Source organism: Diachasmimorpha longicaudata, chromosome 8 (genome assembly GCF_034640455.1).
Source record: "Diachasmimorpha longicaudata isolate KC_UGA_2023 chromosome 8, iyDiaLong2, whole genome shotgun sequence".
NCBI classification, from domain to species: Eukaryota; Metazoa; Arthropoda; class Insecta; order Hymenoptera; family Braconidae; genus Diachasmimorpha; species Diachasmimorpha longicaudata.
Window position 1 is genome coordinate 5,357,752 of NC_087232.1, and position 24,841 is coordinate 5,382,592.

Sequence of the window (24,841 nt, forward strand, 5' to 3'; positions counted from 1 at the left end):
TCTGTTCATGTCTGTGAAGTCAAATTTGTGTTAAAACCCTGATTCACGGAAACGATGATATTCCCAAGAGTTTGATCAGATGGACAGGGATCTACATGCCGGTTATCCTTGGCTCTATAAATCTTTTAATTAAGCAATTCATCATCGGAGCCAAATTAATGTTTTAAACTAAGATTCATGAACTGTAATTTGAAGACTAATTTCATCACTTTTAATATACGTTCTGTTCTTTGAATTTGGGACTGCGGGCCCTTTAAACCCAATTAAGTGAATGTCTTATCCCCCTTCATGCTGATGAATCCGAGCCTTCACCAAATCTCCAATAGAAACTCCCTCATGACCGTACGAAAACTTTATTTTCGAGCTTGAAATCACGAATTTTACTTTGAATAATTTTTCTAAATTTGAGTAAAGGTTTTACCCGTAGAATTTAAGATTGTCGAGCCTTTTAATCGCAATTAAGTGTAGGCTTTATCTCTCTTCATATTTGCAGAGTTAATTTCACGAAGAATTCCAAACCCAAGTCATCTCACGAATCTCGAAAATGAAAAATGAAAAGAAACCTGAGATACACAAATTATTCTACGCCTGTGACTCAGATTCTGGTTAAAATTATTAGTTCACTCTAATAAACTGATTGGACCTAATGATCCTAATTGATTCCCACAATTTTCTTTCACTCAGAATTAAAGATGATCGATCAATTCCTAATGAAGTTCCCACGAAACGATCCAAGGCTGACCGTCAATGGGAAATTGTAACGACACAGTCGGGTCAACACCACTTGAACCATTCCTGATGACGATACTCGACAGATGACGCATCTTACGGCCCGCAAATCATCAATTTCAGATGATTTCCTGGTAACATTTTTCCAATGCAACCCAATTACCATCATTAATCATTCCTCAGATCATTGAAATAAATTTTTATTCCATTGTGAATAATGTTGATTAATTTTTGGTTGAGGATATTAGACAGTGGTGATGTCGTGACTTATCACCAATGCACTTTAGAATTGTATGAGCAATTGAGCTATCCACAGCGACAAGCAATCACGGCCGAGAGACCATGCATTCACCTCGCTCATCGGCCACGGTTTACTTCTTGTGACGTATCTTGCATACCACAGACTAACTTTTTATTATTCTTCAGTCCATAACACCAGAAAAATTAATAACTGGAGGACATTAACAAGTGTCGAATCATTTCTATTAAATTTGCATATTTTCTACAATTCCATGTGCTGCCACAGAACTCGGAATTCTTTCAATTTTCAGCAATAGGACTAATCCCCCTATTTAATTGAATTACCTCACGACAATAAAGAGAAAGGATTGATGCTAAGAACGTGGAGAAAAGTCAAGTTATTTGAATTGTGAAATTGCTATGCAATTGTTTTTTTGAAGGCATGAAAATTCAAGAATAATCCTTATTTTCTTGTACAACCCATGAAAAACTAAAAAATAAGATAAATAAGATGCGCATCTTCCCAACACGTACCGAACACCATGAAAAAGCCCAGTCCAATGGTTTCTTATACTCGAGTTTTATAGACATTCTGTCTTTTACTTTATGCTTCGCTGACCACCGTTCCTCAACGCCTTTCCTCGGTGGAGTAGAACCGCCCGGGAAAAGGCACACAAAGATGTTTCTTCATGAACCATTTCCAACGAAACATAACAGAACAGAAGAAACAAAATTTTTTGCTCCCCCTCCCTTTACCCCCTCCCAGCGAAAGAATTTTAATTAAATTCACCCCCTGACATGGCGCAAGAGTTATAAAATACAGCTAGAGGCAGTGCAAGAGAAACATGGAGTGAAGATACTGTACAGTGAACAGAATTGTCAGTAAAAAAAAATTCACTGTATCGTGAGTTTAAACTCCTTCAATCTAACTGAGCATATGACAAGTCTGCTCTGAATTATCACTCGTGGCTTCCAAGGAGCTGATCTTATTAAAGCCCTAATTAACCACTTAACAAGATATATTTAACCCATGTTACACAGTAACAGAGAAACTCCATTTGAATAACCCGAAATTCCGTTAATTTTTTGATTAAGAAACCGAGAAAATTGAGCATTAATTAATTAGCAATGTGTTGTGCTCCAAAATACATTGTTTACAAACACAAAACTCGGTCTAAACAGCCCACCTCGAAAGCGATTCCGTTGCATAAACAATAAAAAATAATTAAAACGATGGGTGAGTGCCCTGTTTGTTCTCAGAGGTGGATCGGAATTTTTTGAGTCAATCCCATTCATAAATTTGGCTATAATTCTCGAAAAAACGCATAAGTGTCACATCTCAAAAAACAAACATTCTCAACTGGTATCAGAATAACCGGAGACGTAGTTCCAATCAAATAAAACGTAACTTTATCTTGAAAGAGCGACTAAACTTATCAGTCAACCTTCCAAGTATTCTGTGACGAATATGAAATGATATACAGTTGATCAAGATAATCAAAGTGATGGAGCTGATGATTGCGAGTAGCTCGTTAGAGGTATTTTTCAAGCACTAAAAAGCTCAAACGATTGGTAGACTTCTAACGATATCCAAGTTGTTATTTTGTAGGAATGATTTTGTTTATTTTTGTAGTAGAATATCAGATCTTTCATTGGATCCCCATTTGACAATTAATTCCCAAAATAAAATAACTCAAATGACATTTTGCATAAAATGTCATTAGCCTCGTGACATTTTACATAAAATGTCATTTGAGTTACCCTGAATGTGCATTATCTTTTGTGATTTTAAATTGAAAAACTGAAATGATAATTAAATTGAGCATAAAATTATAATTCCGAATGTAATCGTATTGGATGGTTTTTGCAATGTCCAATCTTTCAAAACATTGTCCTGGTAGAGCTACTATAGAAAAAATTCGCGATTTGTGGTAGGACACCTCAAAAGAATTACTCGAATGAGAGGATAATAGCTTCCAACCTTCAACAATTTTTTAATTAACATAAAAAAAATATTTGAAGGAAAAACAACAGATAAAAACCTAATAAAATTAGGAAATAGTTGAATACCGCGTAATTCATAATTTTAGCATATTCAGCCCCCATTTTGTCAAATTATTGATCAATAATAATAACAAAAAATTGATCATATAATAGTACACCAATGGTATCATCCCAGGCGAAGTAATAAATACAATTTCTGTTCAAGAATTTAAGAAATGTTCAGTGGAAGTTACAATTGCCCACAAACCAACCCCCATCCAGAAACTGACCTGTTGACCCTTTGTGGTCTCTACCCAACTGTAAAAAACCCCTCCATATCCTTACGAAGTAACAGACCGACGCGAAATTCCCAAATGTTCCCCATCTCCAGTAAACGATGGATATCAACAACTTCGAAATGGGTTTCAACAATAGTCCTAGCTTTGACCATACCATATTTATACAAAATAATTTTGAGAAAACAGTGACTTCCAATGGTCACTCCAACCCCCGAAAATCCAGCAAAATCAGGTTCACTATCGAAATCGCACAAAATAATTGCCAACTTCACATGCAACGCTATTAGAAGAAAACACTCACCTCTCTCCTCAATCACGTCCGCATGCACCCCGAACTCCAGAAGAATCACGAAAATCCAAAACACCGCAGCCCTCGCCATTTTTCCAGATTATTTTTCAATCTCGTCTCCACCAGAGACCTATATCCACAATAGACAATGCATATCACTATTCACAAGGAACTTATTCCACAATTTAATTATCTTGAACACTCGTTAACGTTTCACTTTGTTTTATTCAACTGTGAGGTGTCTTATTTATTATTTATTCATCAATTCATCTGATGTTTACACTCTTAGTCTCCATCACTCGTTTGGTTATGGTGTATTTGTCCAGTGTTTGTGATTGCGTGAGGATTGCGGAGAATTCCCGGGTTTTTTTTTTCTCGATGGCGTGCGTCGCACACGCGCGTACCTACTCCCACGCTGGTCGAGTGGAGAATACACCGCGTCCTGTGAGTGGTTGGGGAGTTTCGGCGCGCGGGCAACAGGTGGCGAGGTATTAGCCGAGTGCCGCCGAGGATCGCCGAGGACGCGAGCTGAGGGGCAGTCTGCAGTTGGGGGACGAGAGACCGCCCATTTCTTTCTTTGTTCGGTGATTATTCGGGGATTTGTGCAGGCGTCATTGTTTATTGACGATAAATCGAGAATTCGAGGGCTTCCTTCGGGGCTGGAATAGTCAACATCAATAATTGAATTGTTGAGACATTGGAGGAATGTGGATGCGACTGTTGGCTTCGCATTCTGAGACAGTTTGGGGACATTTCATTCCCCTTGTAAAGGACGACGGGTACATCTCGAATTATTGCGTGATGGGGAGAAGCAGATCATGTTGTCTTCCGTGGATGATACGGTGAGAAAGGTAAATGGATATTTGGTGATTTTTAAAGTAATTTTCAAGGCCATGGATTCCCTTTTCTCTGGTTCAATGGGTTTCTATTTTTGCGAAAGAACGCCAGAGCTTTCATGTGAACCCCTTTGGGATTGGATTTTCGCCATTTTGCAACGACTTTGTTGATTGAATTTTCAGGCATCTGGAGATGTAAATTGGGAGTTTTAGAGGACATTTGATGCGAAGTTTGAAAAATTACAGTTTTGTAAAATTATTAGTATTTTCTATGAATAATCGATAATTGCCGGTATTTATTTATTAATCACAAATGTTGAACATAATAATTCGGGGCAAAATGGCGGTTAAATGCTAAATCCCCGTGACGGGGGGCGTTTGGGAAAGGGATGAGTTAATGGACAGTCGCATGTTTGTGCCAATAATTTGTTTGTTAAATTTATTTACTCAGAAACAGCATAAAATAGATTTATGTTTTTCATAAAATTGATTTTTCATTGGGGTGTGCAAAGGCATAATCAGGTAATTATGCCTTTGCATTCGTTTTTCATGCAGTCAATTAGAGGTATGAGCCCTGTCCATTAATTAATTCGTCAAATTATCGGTATCCCATAATCCATTTGTTCATGGTATTCGTGATTGAATTATGATTTCCATTTTTTTTATGTATTTTACATGGCAAGTTGTAATTCACTCATTTGTATTTTATGCAACAAGTGTAGTAAAAATTGCTCAGCTGCAAGCTGCAGCTGAGTTTTTTAATTAGATAAATCAGAAAATCTATACCGCACGTGTTAGGAAAGAATTTTATGTGAAGACGTGCGTAATTTGTCATTTACTGCAGATACATTGACTTACGCCAGTCGAACGGAAATTTCGTTTTTCACACGTGTGAGGTTCACAAGTCGAGCTGAAGCTGAGGCTTGTAATCATACGTGTGAAAAAACGAAATTAACGTCCTCGAAGCGCAGTGTACTATTCGATATCCTTAAATGGATAGCATTACTATGTAGAGTAATCTTAGGAATTACCGCTGTCATTTGTTCTCACGTGTTCTTTTTCGTTTGGTTGTAGAACATCCTTAAAAAGTTGCGGCTACGATCGTATTTGGATTCCACGAAGTGAATTCTCGAAAAGAAAAGAAAGAGAGAAGCCTCGTCTTTTCTTTATCCTCGAGACTGAGACTGGTTTTCCTCGGTACAGGCACACGAACCGGTGTTGTTGGGATGCATGCAGAGAAGACCCATGACTGGTGAAAAAAGCTGATAGGGGTTAGTTGGCGCCAAGGAGATCCCTCATCTATATCCACACTTTTCCATTGCAAGTCCATCGATGGTGGAGAAAAACTCTGGTATGTTGCAAAGTTATAATGACAAGGAATTTTCTGAATTATTGACAATGCACACGAGGAGCCTCTGCTTTTTATCCAGCAGTAATTAATGAATGACTTTTTTCTGGCGGAATTGTAACGTCCCGAGTTACATTGTAGAACAAGGAATTTTTTATATTCCAATTTGCGACAAATTTTAGATTTATGCTGAGATGAGACTCGGTCCATGGGGAATGATTTATGCGCGTTGTTGGGTTTTTTAAAATTGATTCTGGTTTAAATGATACAACATGTCCACATCACTGCTCTCAACTCCCACAATGAGCTTCGCAGATGTCTTCATTCCTCTGCTCCCGAAATTTGTTCACTCGCTTTATTTTCAATCGTGCACTGACTCTCAATTCCCACAGACTTTCAGGATCTCTTCAACTTGTTTACGGGTTAGGGCTGACGTTTGTCACATGGAGAGCAGTTTTTATTTGAATTTCTCCTTGAATTTTAGTAAAAAAATACGGTAAATGTAGGCGGGTTCCTTTGGCTTTTTAGGTATTGGTGTATTTATTGAAATTGAAAATACGTTGAATTGAGTATCAGAAGTTTCTAGACAGAAGAGTCCAATTTGGGCCTGCGCAATGTTATTACATTGTGATGTGAAATTTAGAGGGAGAAAGATCGTACCAATTTGGCGAATTTCAAATCACTTGAATTTTCAATGAGGAAATCGTCTGAATTTTCAGCCAAAATTAAAAAAATTAACAGTAAATTGATCTAAAGACAGGAAAAGGACATTTTAATTAAAAGAAATGAGAGTGAAATGATGGAAATGAACAACCCATAAATTTTTTATATACGTTTATTATAAATAACAAGATGTATATCGGTGCGTACGTGTATCGTTAACTTAATTTTTCATTTAAATACTAAAGCTCCACCTATAATCGTCAATTAAATTGTTGACCCATCATTTGTTCTTAATTATCGTCAAAGATACATCGCTACTGACTATGAAGTTTTTGTCATTTGTTATCCTCCTTTTCGCGTTTCACGTTTTTCCGCTCATGTGGCAGCTAAGAACCGGCACTCAACGCCCAATGGCGGCACCTCATTTAAATAATTACGCAACTGCGCCGGAAAGCTTTTTGCATATTTTTTTTCTCATGTTTAATTGTTTTTTTTAGCAGCGAGTATTTCAGCTATAATCTATTAGCTGTCCCACAGTAACACTCCTCATTATTTTTCTTTCTTTCGTTCGTGGTAGTGTTTTTCCTTCTGCCTCGTCAACAAATTTTTTTCCCTTAAAATATCGTCTTACACCGTTTTTACAGTTCTTTTATTCATTTTTTTGCTTGGATGAAACATATCGGATAGTGATTCTTCATTAGGCACCTCGTGCCAGCAGAATTAGAAGGACGAACGAGAAACAATATAATTCGTGGAACGCCCCGGGGATAATATTTAATAGAAAACTAAAAGGCTGTTAAGTTTTTCCTTTTTTTAAGCTACATTGTTTTTTTTTCTTCACAATTCGATGCAGGCACGTCTTATAATATCACGCTAAAGGCTTGGGGCAATGGCAAAACCATATGGGAACCTACCAAACCATTTTGTTTATTCATAGGTTGTCCATCCACTTTATTTAACGTATCCCTATCTAATTATCGCCATTCTTACTAGTCTCGTGAAAACTGCTCGGGGTCTCAAATAGTGCAGAGTGCACAAGCACAAATCAGGAGCAGTTTTCCTTTGCGTCGTTTTTTAAAAAGTGTTAATCAATTTAATTAATAATAATTACTGCCTGGCCAATAATTCATTGACCGGGTGATATGAAGCGCTTCTCCTTATGCTGAATTATTCGCTAATTTCTTTAAATCAATTGTAGGCCAGAAATTAATGATTAAGTTGTGCTTGAAAAATTGCATTGAACTTGTCAATTTTTTACTTCTGTTCACGACGACGGTTTGTAGAATGTTCATATTTCGATAATTCGCGTGGCTCTTCAGTCCTGATATCTCATGTATTGCCCATTTAATTAACTACATAACAATGTTTTTTCGGTGATAAATTTTGCCGGGAAAATGTCGACCGATAAAACTTTTTTTTTCGCTTTTCCTGGAAAAAGTCACGCGATATCTCATCCCTTTCGCAATCTCTATTGAATTGAATACGAATAAATTATATTGTTCGAAGGATAGTTTCTCAGGTGAAAGGAGAAATCAACAGCAGGTTTCTTTGCGTTTTTTTATTGTTAATCAATCTGACTAATGATAATTTTTACCGAGTCAATAATTTATTGACAGGGTAGATATGAAGCATTTCTCGTCCCTTGCAGAATTATTCGCTAATTTCTCTTAATTAACAGTAGGCCAGACCTCAATTATTAGATTGTGCTTAGAAAACTGCACAGGACTCGAAATTTTATTTTTACTTTTGTTCACGACGGCAGTTTGTAGTATATTTTTATCTCGACAATGCGCGTGGCTCTTCAGCCCTGATGCATGATATATTTTCAATTTAATCAACTACATAACAAATTTTTTTTGGGTGATATACTTCGTCGAGAAAATCGTTGACCGATAAAACTTGGAATATTGCGTTTTCCGGTGTAAAAAGTCAGACAATGTCTCACCCCTTCTAGCAATTTCCGTCGAATTGAACAATAATAAATGATATTTTTGAGTGATATTCTCTTTTGCTTTGTTTTGTAAACCTATTATTAATTTCAACTAATGGTAATTGTTACCTGGCCAATAATTTACTGGCCGAGTAGATATTTTGCACTTCTCGACTCGTGCTGAATTACTCGCTAATTTTTTCCGCAATTAATCGTCAGCCAAAACTCAATAATCAGATTGTGTTTTAAAGAAATGCATAGGACACGTGATTTTTTAAATATTTTTATTCGCGACGGCAGTTTGAGGTATGATATTTTCATCTCGATAATTCGCGTGGCTCTTCAGTCCTCATGTCTGATATATGCTCAATTGAATCACCTACATAACAAATTTTTTTGTGGATGATAAACTTCGTCAAGAAAATATCGATCGGAAAAATTTTGTATTTTTTCTGTTATCCATTGTAAAAAGTCACGCGATATCCTACCCCATTTGCAAATTTTCATCGAATTTAACAGGAATAAATGATATTTTTTGGGGCGATAGGTCTTCTCAGACGTTGTGAATTTGAATTTGTGGTCGGGATTTGTTTGCTATCGGTTGGTAGTTTCGGTGATATAAATGTTGCGGAACAGTTTAACATACAACCGCTTCTGATATGGGATTCTCAGTTATGTGGATTGTGGCAGTTGGCCAGTCGATCTTCTTGCTGCAGATGTGGTTGAGCCCCTCGAGGGATGCCAGCCTGTAATCTGCCATTTTCAGGGGTGAAAGTGGAGCCACTGAAAATTTATTGAAGAGAGAATAACAAATTCAAAATGAGTTTAGACTTGCTTTTTTTAATCATATTGTTATTGGTAAATTGCTGACACTACGTATATATTGTAATTTAAATCGCTAACAGTCGAGCCACCACATATGTTTCAATTTCATGGGAATTTTCAATATGAAATGTGAAACCAAGAGATCAAGTTGTACATTTTTACGTCGGTATTTTTTTTTCCATTACTGTTATTATTATTTTTCTTTAATAGAAGAACTGAAAACAAGCACACATGCAAAGTAAAACGAAAAGTAACGTGTGTGTGTTTTTTAGTGTGCGTCATAAATTTGTTCATGTTAAAATTTTTAGTTATTGTGTAAATTTCGATTAATTCATTTATCAGTTCTAATCTACACTGTGCAGTAGTCAAAATTTTATTATTTTGTTTGAAGTATTGAAGCAAAAAAATTTTTTACAAGAAATTTCCTACCACAAATTTGACAGCCGCTATGTATGAGAAGAAGAATCAGGTCTACAAATTACAATTTTTCCCGGTATTAATTAACAATTTTTAAAAATGACGTGGATGGTTTATCTTTCTTTTATCTTCAGTGGGTAATCGGTAGTTTATCTGATGCCATATTGCAGGAGGTCGATTTTATAGTAACTCAGTCGGTAAAAAACATTGCGTAATATTGGATAAGATCAATCAACCAATTACCGAATGAAGTAAAAAATTTTATGATTATGTTAATGGAAGAATGAAGCCAAGTACTACAGCGGAATTAGAATGAGATTTAGTGATATTGAACGGATGAGAGGAGAATTTATTATTTCTTACTGCCCCGATTATTACTATAATATCCGACTTACTTAAAATTTAGAAGTGGCCAATTAATAATTGGCCAACAGCGATTGTTCGGCTCCTTTTATTTTTGCTGGCCTCAATTCCTAATTACAATTACCTTCGGGTGTTGTTGGCGTCATTGCGGGCTTCCGCGGGCTTCTCACCACTAAAATGCAAAAAATAAAAAAAAAGAAATAATTTTTAAATCATAAATTTCATCAACTTAATGTACATAAAGTGCAGATTTTTAAAATTAAAATGAAACTAATGAATACAATTAAAATTACTGAGCGATGAACTCTCGAAAGAATGTGAAAAAAATTAATGAGTAACGAAAATAATTAAACAAATAGTAAGCAATTGTTCAGCTAATAAGCTAGAACGCAAATATAACAATGCAATCTACGTGACTTTAATTTTGTTTTTTGATGTGCTTTTCTTCATTTTTTTTTTACTTTGATAATACGTACCACTCGATCGATCCGAGACGCGTGGGAAATAAAGGCGCAAATCGATGAACAAATATTTCTTTCTCATTTATATTTTTGATAAATTGTTTTTATATCTCCATTTCAGAGAATAAAATTAATACAGTGAACTTAGATACGATTGTTATCATGTGTATTTCTGTCTGTGATTGTAAACTCCATATATTTATTCAGTGGTCTCCATTTATTGATGAAAATTAGATGAAGTGTCATTGCTGAAGATGTCAGGAATTATAAGAATGACGATGAGTAAAGTTATTTAATCATTAATTAATAATAATACTCGTAGTTCATGACAATGATCGTAATAATAAGAGTGTGAATAGTATAATAGTCCTAGCACATCAATGGCGCGATGAAATAGCAAAGTCTTTGTTCATATTTTTTTTAATATTTTTTTTTGTTCTTCTATCCTACAATCATTAGAGAAATAAAATCGATGCAAGCCTGGTGAGCGCGTCAAATAACGTTTAACAAGCATTTGAATACAAGAAGTATCAATTCTGTTGTTTATATCTCGTACTCATTAAATTCATCAGGATTATTATTCCTTTTTATCAGTTTAAGTGGTGGAAGCTTATTCAACGTGTATTGATACTCATTTTGGTGTCGAGTGCAGGATTGTGTGTATTCTGTGACAAAAAAGCGAAACTGAAGAACAAACTTTCGTCTAAATCATTCGTATTTGTAGTGATCTTCTTATATATATTTTTTGAATTTAATTTACCGACACGACTTTGGTAAAATGTCACTTGAGAATGGAATGAGATTTTTTTTTTACTCTAGGGAACTATTAGTATCGACTCAATTTTAATCCTTAACTACCGTTGCCATGTGCACTATTTCAATTTATTGTTATCATTCTTTCACTCGCGAATCAGTATTGACACTGAAAACACTGAATAAAATTGATAAATGTTTTCTCATCAGTCGTGGAAAAAATTTCGCAACAAGGCCAGCGAATAACGAGCGAATAAACTCTGTAATTACAGTCATATCTTTCATAATTTTTCAATTAATACTAGAGATAATAGATATAATCGATCCCTAGATTTTTAGGCCCATTGTCAATAGTTGAAAGTACAAATTGTTCTTGGCCAACCAAAATGACATTGATCAGCGCGAGAAAATAACTTAATGCTAATTTTTTAAATGAATAACCCTAGTATTCTGATAATTTTTTTTCACTTAAAAAAATTAAAAATGAGGAAACATCAGGCTGCCGCGTGACAGTTAACGAGGCACAAACAGTTATTACACAGCAAATATTAAAAAGAGATATTAATCATGTACACTGTTGAAACTTTTCGTTGAAATTTTTATCACTCTGAGAATATTTTTATCCAATTATTCTCCTCAATTCTCAAAGAATTTCGTCATTGATAATTCAAAATTTACGAGAAAAATCAATGGAAACATTCCATAATTTTTATGAGAATGTGAAGAATTTTCGGATTTCTGCTGCTAAAAAATTTTGAATTTATTCGCATCTGATGACAGCACTTGAAAATTTCTAGTTCACGAAATCTCTCTTTTTTCTAACAGTGTAATATGATTATTTTCTGCGTCGTTAGACACGCGGCAGATACACCAATGATGCCTAAGCTCGAGCTAACGCACCCACTCGCACTGTCGATGACTATATTTTTGTTTTTTCGTATTTTTCGTATTTTTTAATATATTCATTTCGTCTCTTTGGCGGTAATTAATATCGTTTAGTAGCGATATCGGTTATATCGAATGAGAGTGGCATTACGACGGACGCTCACTTACCATATCCTTCACCCTGAAGAAACAGTCGGAAGGCCTCGCTTACTTTTCCCGGCTGCTCTTCCAGTACCATCCCACAGTCTGATATCTTTAAATTAATTATTAAAATTATATCATACCTTCTTGAATTTTAATGAGAAAAAATGTTAAAGAGAGGAAGGATGTTACGAGGAGAGATAAGACAGCAAAGGGGAATTCGAATCATATCATGATTTTGCTCGTTACTTAATTAATATATCCGAACATAGTCCATATTAAGTGAGTCTACTGTTGACCTTCGTAGGTTCAGAAATTAATCTCACGCTAGGAACATTATCTCTCGATTTATCGGGTACTTTTCAATTTATCTTCAGATTCTTTTCATTGTCCATTTTGGAGATACGATTTTTGTCTAAAATTCTCAAAACCAATCGATATTTATCAATAATTAGCATTGCCATGTAGAAAATAAAATTGTTGATTATTCCATAAACTCAAATCTCGCTCGATAGGAAAATGGGGTTTGACATCGTGTGGTGGATATTATGCCAATAATTTTTGGAAATATCGTGACTGTTGCTAAGCGATGAATAAATCATTTTCTCATAGATTTTCAAGATTATACGATTGAAAAAACATCGAATGAGGCAATGAGATTCAGGGAAATGAGTCGAAAAAGGTGATCGTCAGAGGTCAAACTCCTCATTGATCAAGCTTTGAATTTGGGAAATAACACCCGAAATTTAATCAGATATTTGTCTCACGTTATCCTGCTTGCGCAAGCGCTCGGGATTTTGATGCTGCCAGATTGCACACGTATGTTGCTAAGCAACGTAACTGTCGCGAAATATCCAATAATTTTCAAGCCCTCGGAGTATTATAGTCGACAATTGTCTCGAAATTTTTACGAAGGAAACAATCATAGAACATCAAATATAATCGATATTTCTAGGAATTGTTCTGAAAATTAAAAAAAAAACCCTATTGGTACCACGACTGTAAAATTCATCATAAAAACCCCAGCACAAACGTCTTGTCTCATCTTCAAATGATTAATGACGAAAATCCGTTACCTTCATCCACGAACTGTTGGTAGGATCAAGTCGTCCATTTAACGTAACAGTATCATCAACGTGAGGGCTCAAGGATCCAGTTATATTTATCACAGGTACACCAAGTGTGCTGCCATCCTTTTTGCGTGTTGGATCCAATTCACGTGTAATATTCAAATCAGTGCGCCGTACGTAACTGTCGATGAATAGAGCTAGATTCGTTGGATTCACTCGGCGTTCAAAATAATTAGTATAAACTTGAACGAGATCATGATTTCTCTCCTCGGTTCCCTGTTAACCATAAACAAGTATGTGTTACCATTTGTTGGAAACACTCTCCAGTATTTCGTATTGATCTTCCCAGTGTTATGCAACACGGAAGAATCAAAACGTTGGAGAGCTTTTGCAGTGGATGATGACGCAATATTACTGGTGTCTTGTTGGTTTATTAGGTCATGCAGAACTTCATCACTGAATTATGAGAAGTTTTTTTTTTTACCAAGTTCTGAACTTTCCTTTGTCTTCGTAAAAGGGAATTTATGATGTACATGAAGGGGCAGGTTGGGTAAAAGCATTGAAAACTGGATTATGTCACTTTTTGGTGGGAAATTCTTGGATAAAATAAATTTAAACTCACCCGTCCAAAGTGATGCCACATGAGGTAGTCCAGAACGCCCTGTGTCATTCCTTGTGATCGAAGATGACGTACATTGAGCTTCTGATAACCCCACTCGATCCAACCAGCAACCGTTGATACGCAATTTATTAAACACAGTGCATTAACCTTCTCCGGATGAGCCAGGGCAAATCTCGCCAGGATATTAGCACCGGCGCCCACGCCAAAACCAATCACCGTTTTCAATCCATAATGTCCAAGCACAAATAGTAGTTGTTCAGCAAGCTCATCCATCGTTGGGTACACGTAACTATGGATTTTAATTCATTTGCTTGATTCGTGCTTTCCATTTTCATTTTGAAATGAGTTTTGTACATCGGGGAAATGCAATTTCACGTGTTGTTATAGCTGATCTGTACAATCTGAGCGTTGGATTAACGTCTCGGTAATGCAATGGGGTTTCAATATTCATGATTAATTAATTTTGCGTCGTGAATTCTAGTCGTTTGGGAGTTATGGGAAAATATGGCACGTCAAAATGAAAATAGTGGGAATAGTGAGATCACAGATATTTTCGTCTGGAAATTATAGGAATAGGGCGCTTGAGCATAACGATTCTGACGTTCCACCAGTGACCAGGTGGATAAAAATAATTATTTTGTGGGCTGAATGATAGAAGTCTTTGCGTTGAGGAGCGAATAAAGTGAACATTCTCAGTCTTAGACTTCTTCTTTCTTCAAATTTCTTTCAATTTCTTCCAATTTCACAAATAATTCATGATAGAGAATTGGATATTGGCTTCCCCTCGCAAGGAAATCTACAGTATTTATCTGGTGAAGTGGTTTGCTTATATAAATTTCAGGTTAAACACCTGCGAGCTCAGTCTTTCTGCAGTTTATTTTCACGTGTGATAGTTCAGAATTAATGTGTGTAGGTACATCTGTTACGCTCGCTACAGCGAATTTATTGAGTGCAATATTGGCACGCGAGTACAACATCCAGTTAATTTTTTTTTCTCCATGGTTCATCACCAAACCATCATGCAAATCTGCAATGCAGCTGGGAATTGAGGGAAGAGACTAATATGCCACATGACCAAGGTCGTGGAAAACTATTTTTTCATTGTCCTGAATTAACAGATAGAGGACAAGTTGAGTGCAGATGTCATCAAGTTTATAAATGGGGTCTTGTAATTTGTATCGCAGTCACCCTTTTCTAATTCTCTGTTAATTAACCTCATCGATCCGGAGGGCGTGCTTGTACAGGGATTGCATCGCGACTCAACTCGCTATAAAAATTCATGAAGCATTGGTTAACTCACTCTTCTGGTAGCATTGGTGCTCCCTCCTCTTGACCTGGTGCATTCACGTGATAGACGCAGAAATTTTCGAGGAGTACTCGCATGTCGATGTAGTTGAAGAATGCCTGGAAGCTCGAGATGTCTGAAAAGTCAAGATCAAGTTTGTGCTTGAGGGATGACCATTTTGGAGATTAAATTTATTTGGATGATGACAGAATTATCTGTGGAATTTGGGCTGAGGGGTAGGACAGTATTCTTGGAGTACGAGATATTTGGGATTTCCAGTACTTCGCGAATTTTGAGCCATTGTAGAGCTGGGCAGGCGTTTAGGTATTTTAATGGACAGTTGGACAGTTTTTGGCGAATTCAGGTGGTTTTTTTTTTACTCACAGTTAAGGCCTAGATCGTGATAAGTGAGAATGGCAGGTTTTGCACGGTTTCCTTGTACAGCAACCAGTATTGTACCCTTATCTGTCTCAATTCTCTCCTCTCTGACAGAGCCATCATCCCTCGTCAAATATCTCAGTGCTGGAAATTGTAGCTGAATGTTCTTCAGCTCGATGTCGTCCATGCTGTCAGATGGCATCGTGCTGAAATATTATATCATGACTATCAACGAATAGAAGTTATTCTGCTACTGCTCGTATAATTTTGTCTTTTTTTATCGCATATTGGATTCTCCCTCGTTCTTTACGTTTTATCGATAAATCAATATCTTATTCATGAAGAATTCAGGGATTCGCTCGTTTCTTCTACTTATGACCTTTGGCATACAACCATTTGGTTGGGTTGGAAATCCTTGAGACAGAATTGCTTCATTCAGGGTAAACAATTATTTGAGTGTAATGGAGATACTCATTTCTACCACATTCTTCTATTTTAAGACATTTAACCATTAATCCATTATTAAGAAATATTATCATGAGATTTCAATCCAATATTTCAATTAGAATACTGGAAGTTGATATCCTGGGAGGGACAAATTTCAAATTTATTCTCCCCTTTAATGCGTAGGCATTCGATCCCTTTTATTCAATATTTAAATATTTTTCTGGCACACCAGAATTTTGTGAGGAACACAATAACGATTTAAGGGATGCAACAGCCCTAGATTGTTTGTTATTCCACCCCATTCAAATAATCCTCTTTTAGCTGGACTTATACGAAGATCTTTGTCTTTCGCATAAAGCTATATTTGCGCCCCCGAAGGTATTTAAAAGTTTGATACTCTGCCAAGTTCAAAATGTCCGCCAACATGCTTAACCACTCCAGGAAATGCCAACAAATTGGAAAGGACCCCAACGACCCTAGGACCTTTACGACGTGTTTACTGATTCCGTTGTTGAATACAACCGCCCAGTGATGTTCGCAGGGGTTTAAGTTGAAACATGGTGAATAGCTGGTACCTTCATCCCAATTCGTAAAAGTCTCCGGCATTGTTCAGACATTAAACTTTCACAACGAGTTCATAAAGTCAGAGAGAACGAATGTCTCTCCTAGACATTCCTCCAGTTGCATTCCTCTCATTCCAGACGTAAAGATGAAAAGGAAAAAGAATTTAACGGAATTTGATGCAACTTGGAGTTGTGAGGGAAACGTGAGAGCATTCACCACACTTCAAATTGGATTGGCGATTGCTGTTGTATTTAATTCGAGCATGCGCACAACAACCAAGTGATAATGACCGTACGAACACCCTTCAATTACGTCTCCTTCACCAATTTCACCAGTGCGGTGTACAAGAACTTGATATTTCTCCCTCTCAACAATTTCACATTCCTCAGAGTGGATCAGCAAGAAAGCAGGAAGAATACCATAAAGACAGGGGGTAACAGGAACAATTTAATTTAGGGAGAACATTCAGTGAAGATATCTTACATCACATTCAGAGTGTGGAGTTTGAATTATCGCAAGTTCTATACAACTTGTGGTAAAAACCTACGACGACAAACTGGAGATGTTGGAAAGTTTTTGAAAAGTGGAAACATCGGTTTCTTTTAGTTTATATTGATCCACAGGAAGACCACACCCACTTTGCAAGGTGGTCTCCTTCAAAGAGCTTTGATTTATAGTCAGTGGTCTAGTGCAGATAATTTTGCAATAACCGAGACAATTTCCAAAAGATTAGGGAGAGTTCATCTGCAGTATCAGATTTTTTTTTAATCGAAAAATTTTGTTTGCCGTGAGAACTTGGAATTATTTTCGCATGAGAGTGATTGAAGTACTTGACGCCTGCCGATAACATCCCCAGTGATAGTAATGATGTTCCAGTTGACAGGAGATCGATAATTACACCCACGTAGATGTACCAGTCACCGGAAGTAATGGAGTTTTATCGTTGAGAGATGTATAAGTTCATTAAGCTCGAGGCGTCATCAGGTTGAAGTTTCTAGGAGTAACGATATGAGGAGAGTGTATGCTCTACTTTGTGATTTTATGCAATGACCCAATTCATTTTAACCATCAACCGGAAATGTCAGACGTTCAAGGAACGCTTCTGGTGAATTTTTCCAGAACGGATGGAACTATTGGAATGGAATTGTCGATCGAAGAACGAAAGAATTATGGAAATCCTCGGGGAAGCATTCCTCCTGCATAAGAGGGAAGTAATTTATCTGACTTCCGCTTCGGATTTTTCTTCGTTTTATTTCTCATTACCGTTGGCAGAAGTCATCAACAGAATATTGTAGACCGGGGGAGAGCTGTGGAGTTCATAGCGATTGTTCAATTTCTCTTTTTAGGAATAATCCCGGGTTCCTTGACTCCTGAATCGTAGGACAAACAGAGAGAAGAAGAGTCTGGCTCTCAGACGCGTCGTCGCGACGTCTGGAAATGTAGAATCGATTTTCTTGTCTTTAACAGGTCAGAGTGTTAAGTTGTTGATGCTTAAAAACGATCCGAGCCAATTTGCCGGGAAATTACGACTGCAATTTCGTGGATTTTATAGTTTTTAGATGCGTTGGAATAGTGGATAAGATTGTCTGATTGTGATAATTCTTCATTGTGGATTCACTCTGTCTATGTGGAAACGACAAATTTGTCGGCTTTGTTCGTCACTGCTGACGCTTTTAAACGTATTCACTTCAAGCTCAACTCCTAATCGTGTCAATGGGGAAGCCCTTGGAATCAACTTCCCCCGAGTTTGAACAGAAATATGAAATCACTTTTTGAACCCAAACAAAATATGAAGAAAAGCTTTTCATTTCGCTCTGTGACTTGGATTTTTCCTCGAGCTGTGGGACGAGACGTGGAGAAAGGTCTTGAGGGAAGATTCAAGGAATACTTCCTGACAGGGAACAAACGTCTTCGCTTTATTCATTCATATGACCCAGCTCCCTTCTTAAAGAGCATGAGTCAGCAGCAATGACTTCCCCAACAGATGAATTTTTGCTGATACCACTGTACATTTTTCGACTGCTAATTTATCACAAAATATCAGATTACGAATTGCCAAGTTGTCGATGGTTGAGTGGCAAACAATGATGTGTCGAATTCAATTTTCAATTTATTCCCGAGGGGATATTCCCGAACAACCAAACGGCAATCAGAAAAATTCCACAAAATGGAAAAATAAACAACCAATCGGAAACAAAGGCGAGTTGAATCCTGTCAAAAATCACTATCCAATGAGCTTTAGCATTGAACATTCGTAACTATTGCAATCAAGTGTCATAACGTTTCGTGACCTCGTTTTACGAACCTATTGATTTGTGCTTTCTCGAATGCACTCACCATCCACAAAAAAACTTGCATTCGCATTCAGAGCCACACGTGGACATCCTCAATAGAGGAAAAAAATGATAATGAAAAATCCTCGTCGCACGTTTCATTAAAAGTCTCATCACACGCCTGTGACAGGCGATTGCGTCTCTTCCGTACGTCATTTTATTCTAACTTCCGGTGGAGTTGGTCATCACATGATTATTATACTCGAGGCTAATGAGGTGGATTGACACTAGGGTCCTGATATTGCTAATTCCACAAGTCTCGACAAAAAGGCTAAAATGACCTCTGAGATTGTGCCAAGCTATATAGACCAGCATCAATTCATATTTATAAAATATGATTTTATCACTCCCTAAGTCATGATTATGTTCCCTGACCATAACTCCAGAAGGATTTATCTCTCGTCTATTCCTCTTTGTTATTTTTTACGACACCGAGACCGAGACAGAGACTGAAATCAATACCAAATCTTAAAAAAATGAGTGTTTAGACCAGACAAATAGTTTTAACAACATATCCCGAGGAGACCATGCGATACTTTTTTATACTCTGGGGGTCCCAAAAGTTTCCCTGTTTTTTTAGAGCAGGACAATCACTTTGAAGTGACGGCCCGCCTGCTTCCACAGGCGAACCTTAATAAAGATTCAAAATTCAGGGATAACTACCATGAGAGAGAGACAAGGATATTATCGGACGACGCACTTGTTTGCGTCACTGTGGTCAGATGAGAAACCAGTATGAGTAATGCAAGAGGACTTGATGAAAAAACAACAGCTTAAAACCGGATCTCCTTTCGATACTCGATACGGGTCGGTAATTTTTTTCATCGATTAACCATCCGTCACGTACATTTGACACCGGTAAAAAGACAATTTCTCTTCTCTCTTCACCCAACATTAATAAATTCCTGGGGACAGTTTTGCGCAGGTGTACGTACAGATTAGTTACTGCATCTGATTGCAATCATCATTAGAAATAGATACCGATTGAAATTGGGATTTTGCTAGAGTTTATATTCATTACATTGACACTGTAAACCTTGGTGGATAATATTCCGGAGTTTCACGTGTCCGTCCGATCTGATGACATTCAATTGCAATTAATATCGTCAGTAATTGGTGGCTTCAATCGCCTGGGATTATCGAGGAATTACGGTTTGTGTGACACGCAATCGATTCGATAAAAAGTGAAGAGAAGTTAGCGAAACAGATCAGTTTCCACAAAAGAAATTCAGCAATTACTCCTTGGATTGATTAGTCTTCCCAGAAACAGTGAAGGGATGAGTGATAAGTTATTACTAGATTAATATTTGAGAGGTGGATTACATGAAAACCATCAGGAATTGGGACTTCTGTTCCCGGAATGGGGCTGAGTACATCAGTGAACGACTGGGTGAGGTAATTGCATCGGTAAAGAGATTACCAGCCATATTAAAATCGATATTTCCTGTCCATTTGCCTATTCACTGATGCATGGTTCATTACTGGAGGAGTGACGTCTCGTAATTGAAGCTATTTTATAAATTAATCTGGGAGAGACTGAAATGAAAGGAGAAATAGTTTGAATTAGCAATATGATGATACATTTTCGAAAATAATACCAATTCATTTCAACAGACAAATGAACTGGTAACCACTGATGCAATTCAGGTGTAATGAGTCTCTAACAAGATGACTAAATGATTCGTCATCCTGTTGATATTTAGCAGGCAACAGATTGTTTGAGATCCTCGAAAAATCAGGGAAATCATTGACCTGAAAAATGATCACTCAGTGCAATCTCCATAAATATCCCTCAACGTCAAGGTGCAACGTCGTTTTCACCATACGCAAGCCCTCAATCTCACAAAATCCATTCTCCACTTCTACCTCAGTTAAGTTTGTAATTAACGTTAAACCGTTAATCATCAGTTGAATGACGCGAATTGTTGCTACACAGAGTGGAGAACTAAATTGTCAGTTCATACACTACCCCGGGTCTCCATAATCCTATTCCCGATGAAATAACACAGAGACGACGTATTAGATAGCTTTCAGAAGGCACTTCAAGTTCAGTTACGTAACCGGTGCTTTGTAGACGAACAGAAACAGTGCGTTGGAGTGTTTGAGGACACTAGCGATATCTTCCGGTTGTGGGACGTGAATAATAGCCCTTTGCCCTTTCCCTCCCATCCCAACAATGAATTACTTGAATCAATTATCTGAAAACCCGGTCAAGTTGTCTCCGGGCTATTTAACTCGTCTTGGAGCGCTCTGGGATTGACATGAATTCGGAGGAATATCCATGGCTGCCATGGAGACCAAGACAATGATGATTCATTGGAAGAAACTGATAATTATCGCGATGGGAATGCACAATGGGAGTATTGACCAGTCCACTGAGTCGACTAGTTCCCTATTGAGGTCATGAATTTACCTTTCCCATTTTCCCATCTCAACAATTTTCTCTCAGCCCACTGATGTGATTATATTTTGCAATTTATTTTTATGTATAGACATGGGAAAAATATTCCTGGCCATATTTAACTCCATCCATTATCGTTTAATCGTTCATTATAGTTTTTTTCACCTGGAAGATAAGGACCATCGATTGTACACATTTAGCAATCGATTACCCATGATGGATGCTCCTGAATCTTTCGCCAAAGTTCTGAAAACTTGGTTTATGCTCGCGTTAATATGTCAAAAGCCGAGTTTACATGAGAATGTCAGGTTGATGATGATATCAAGTCTACCTAACGGTGCTCGGGTGTAATGACAATAGCCCAATTCATCATCCTCATCAACATGTGTAAGAACTGATAATGATGATATATTTTTTTTACCTCTAACTACGGTTTAAGTAAAACTATTCTATGGAATGATCATTCTCTAGCGTAAGAAAAATTGCATTCGTACGTAAATATTCGGCAGATCTCTATATTATTCTCTCTCGTTCTTGATATAATCTTAAAATTAAATGATAAACCCTGAAAATAAAGTATTTACCCAAGAAGTGCTGATTCCTCAGCAGTAGTCGCTGCAGTCGGCATCTTGGTTCTTTCCCTAGAACAAAATGGCGGCAAATAATAACACTTTCAGCTCACACACAGCATTGTCCCAACTCTTCCATTGAGGCCCCTCACCATGACAATTAATATCTACTAGTACCATCTCAAACAACAGTGACTACATGATAATAAAGCTCTTACAACTGGATGACAAAAGTAGTGAAGCCAAGACAGAATACAGACATCAGTATTATTACGTGAATTATGAGATTTACAAATGAGCTGATGCACTTGATACGTTAGCATACAGTTTACCTGGTGACCGCTTTTTTATATATAAAAGCCCCTAGACTCGATCGATAACCGCAGTAGCAGCTTCCGGTCCCTGAAGTCCAAGCTGACCCCTTATCTATGATCGCAGTGTACAAACGATTTCAAAGCAGATCGATGTGCTGGATAGTGTCACGCGATTTACAAATTAAAAAAATAATAATAATGCATCGCCCCATTGGCCCAGATCACATACAAAGCCATCAGCAGATTCGCCAATCAGATCATTGGAGTATTAGAGACGATTCAATTGAGAGGAACAGGCATTACGTACCTCGTTACGATGGAGATACTCTCCCTCTTGTCACCAATGAGTGGATCTTTCTTCCTGAGCTCTACTTTTGGTGATGCAAAGCTAAATGCTTTTTTGACAGTCTCCAGAACACTCTGGGATGTCGTTTGGGTTTGTTCAACGATCGTTGTACTTTTGTAAACATCTTCGCCAAGGTCGCCCAATGATCTGTACGAAGCGCCGATACCAGCTGGCATTGCGGCACCTTCTTGCTTTATCAAATGGTTATGGTGCTGATGGAGATGATTCAGTTAACTATGTACAAATGTTGTTTCTTGTGTTGCGACTTGTGACAGAGTGCCGAGGCTGGACGTTTGTCGCTGATGGTGGAGGTCGATGTCTCAGTTGTGAAAATCTCTCTCTCCCTCTCTCACTCTCTTTCTTTTCTCCCTACGTTGACGCAAACTGAGTGCGAAGATATTGGTATTGATGCTGTGTGCGCACACTGGTGCGGGCGTGACCGTTAAGGCGAATACGTCAAGCCAAAATAAATAATGGAAACATAAGAGAAATGGAAAACTCAATGAAATTTGGGTATATTTTAAATGGATGGGAGTGAGATTCAAAGGAGATTATCTAGATCATTGTCTTCTAATTTATTTCATTCTATTTTTGTTGCAGGGGCCGTATATTTCACTCGATTCAACACAGCTGACTGAGCCCCTGGAGACGCGTACGGAAAAGGTCAGGGGTCATTTATACTTCAGGTAAGGAAACTCTTATCTTTTAACTTTACTTGAAAATTTTGGAGTAAAAATTGTCAGAGCACTCCTTTCAACCTCACACCCTTGATACTTGTTCAAACATGCAAATTGCATATTCTCACTTATACTATGGATATTTTCATCTAGCTACTTTGAACGTATAACAGTTCTCATGCACACGTCGTCATGCCGAAAATTCGCAAGCCATGCACGACTCCATTGTGCATATAAGACTAATGATACTGTTATCAAAATTTTACGATGTTTCTAGGGTAATGACTTTCGACGTTATTTTGTGAATCATATTTCAGCTGATGAATATCAGTCATGATTTAGTTCGAGTCAATGAACATTTAGGGCTGATTAGAATTTTCAATTATTCTAATAAAATTACTTCTGCTGAAAGCAATCGTGGCTTGATATAACGCGAATCGATGTGAGCCGATCGATAAGTCTCCAGGAGCGAGTTATGGCTGTACATTCAACGCGAATGATCTAAAGAATTTTTCGCTCGGAAAATTCGCAATAAATGGAGGCTCGCAGGTCTCATTAATTCGGAATAGTCGTCGGAAAAATTCGGGGAGATATCGTATACGTATTGAAGTAATTTGTGGTAATTAAATAATGACATTACTATCGAATATAAAATTATTCCTGGCCCTGACGACAAACAGACGAACGGTCTCTTGCGCGCTGCTACTCCCAACGTCTGGTTACCCGCTATCGATTTCTCCGGACGCGGGAAATTGTTTACTTCCTCTTTTACTTGGGTTATAGTCCGAGCACGATTTCAACTTCGAACTGTACACAATACATCGTCGACAATTCCATACTAGGATAATATCTGTTAACGTTTCTACAGTAATAACGTGTGTAAGAAAAACATGTATATGACGACAACGCGCAAAAGTACACCTAGGGTAGGGTTAGTGTATTGATTTTCACCCGTAAAACCCTCCAGTGGAATCGAGGTTAGCCCTAGAGCCCGTTTGTGTCAAGCGATCGAATCGTTTTTTTTTTCCTTTTTTTCTATAATTTTTTAAACCCATTTTTCACGCCTGTGATGATGCTTGGAGACAATGAAAACACAAAAGCGTTGACACGCGCTGCACATGTACACGACAAACTTGGCCCTGAGAATTATTATTATTTAATGCACAGCGAGCGCCCGCTGGTCTTGAGTGACAGTTCTAGTCTGTCAGTTATTCAGCAAAAATGTTGTCATAAAAATTGATAATTATTTTATTTCTTACCTGGTCGATTTAGTAAATGTAGCTGATGGAAAAGTATTGCTGGATCGTCGAGGACCCGCAGGACCGAAGAACAGTTGCAGCTTAAAAAGTTAATGCTCCGTAGATGACTAACACCAGGTGCGTTTTACTTAAATCCCTTTCACCGTTGAGTATTTCGTTATTTGACGGAGTTAATCAGTGAAATATCACACGATATTATTTTGTCTTGATAGAGTTGTTCTCTTTTGTTTTAGATGGTCATGGATTATAATTAAATTTGAAAAACAAAACACCTAGTTGAAGGTGAAAAATGAAATTTTCAACGTGAGACGCAACGAATACTGGTCTCGGATGACTCGGTCTTGTCGAAGGCACCGAGGATTACTATTGCATGTATCAGGGTTTCTACACGGTCAATGTGAGTGCGCAGTCTGT

The 24,841-nt window shown here is 37.4% G+C and overlaps 2 protein-coding genes and 1 long non-coding RNA gene across 12 annotated transcripts in view; 1 reads left to right on the forward strand and 2 right to left on the reverse strand.

The window, feature by feature from the left end:
* LOC135165376 (epidermal growth factor receptor) overlaps nt 1-3,948 on the reverse strand; it is an 81,698-nt gene extending 77,750 nt beyond the window's left edge. Inside the window, exon 1 of one of the 2 annotated variants that reach the window (XM_064126624.1) lies at nt 3,553-3,948. In XM_064126624.1, the coding sequence (XP_063982694.1) occupies nt 3,553-3,631 (79 nt within the window). In that variant the 5' untranslated portion in view covers nt 3,632-3,948. The remainder of the gene's footprint in view (nt 1-3,552) is intronic. The other variant, XM_064126623.1, reaches the window with a different exon arrangement.
* A 34-nt stretch (nt 3,949-3,982) lies between these two features.
* On the forward strand, nt 3,983-23,177 carry LOC135165392 (uncharacterized). The gene is made up of 3 exons (XR_010299510.1): nt 3,983-4,391; nt 5,451-5,727; nt 23,092-23,177. It is a non-coding gene; the product is annotated as an uncharacterized LOC135165392 (long non-coding RNA).
* LOC135165382 (protein NDRG3) lies at nt 6,542-24,841 on the reverse strand. 9 transcript variants are annotated; one of them, XM_064126639.1, is made up of 11 exons: nt 24,428-24,840; nt 22,453-22,915; nt 21,847-21,903; nt 15,524-15,723; nt 15,155-15,275; nt 13,855-14,143; nt 13,239-13,508; nt 12,190-12,274; nt 10,047-10,094; nt 9,572-9,613; nt 6,542-9,100 (listed from the first exon to the last, which is right to left on the reverse strand). In XM_064126639.1, the coding sequence occupies exons 2-11, from the start codon at nt 22,665-22,667 to the stop codon at nt 8,955-8,957; spliced, it is 1,473 nt and encodes a 490-aa protein (XP_063982709.1). In that variant the 5' UTR covers nt 22,668-22,915; nt 24,428-24,840; the 3' UTR covers nt 6,542-8,954. The 9 variants fall into 9 exon arrangements, 7 of the variants coding, with proteins under 7 accessions (XP_063982709.1, XP_063982711.1, XP_063982714.1 ...); XR_010299509.1 differs by having other exon boundaries at nt 9,027-9,100; nt 9,955-10,094; nt 24,428-24,830; XM_064126641.1 differs by lacking the exon at nt 21,847-21,903 and having other exon boundaries at nt 24,428-24,841.

Bases quoted from the DNA above. Each gene is read 5' to 3' on its own strand.
- LOC135165382 (XM_064126639.1), bottom strand. From the start codon at position 22,667: ATGCCAGCTGGTATCGGCGCTTCGTACAGATCATTGGGCGACCTTGGC. The intron at 14,144-15,154 runs GTGAGTTAACCA...TAAAATCCATAG, and splicing joins GCACCAATGCTACCAGAAGA to TTACGTGTACCCAACGATGG. The intron at 9,101-9,571 runs GTAGGAAATTTC...ATAAATTTTCAG, and splicing joins TAGCGGCTGTCAAATTTGTG to TGGCTCCACTTTCACCCCTG.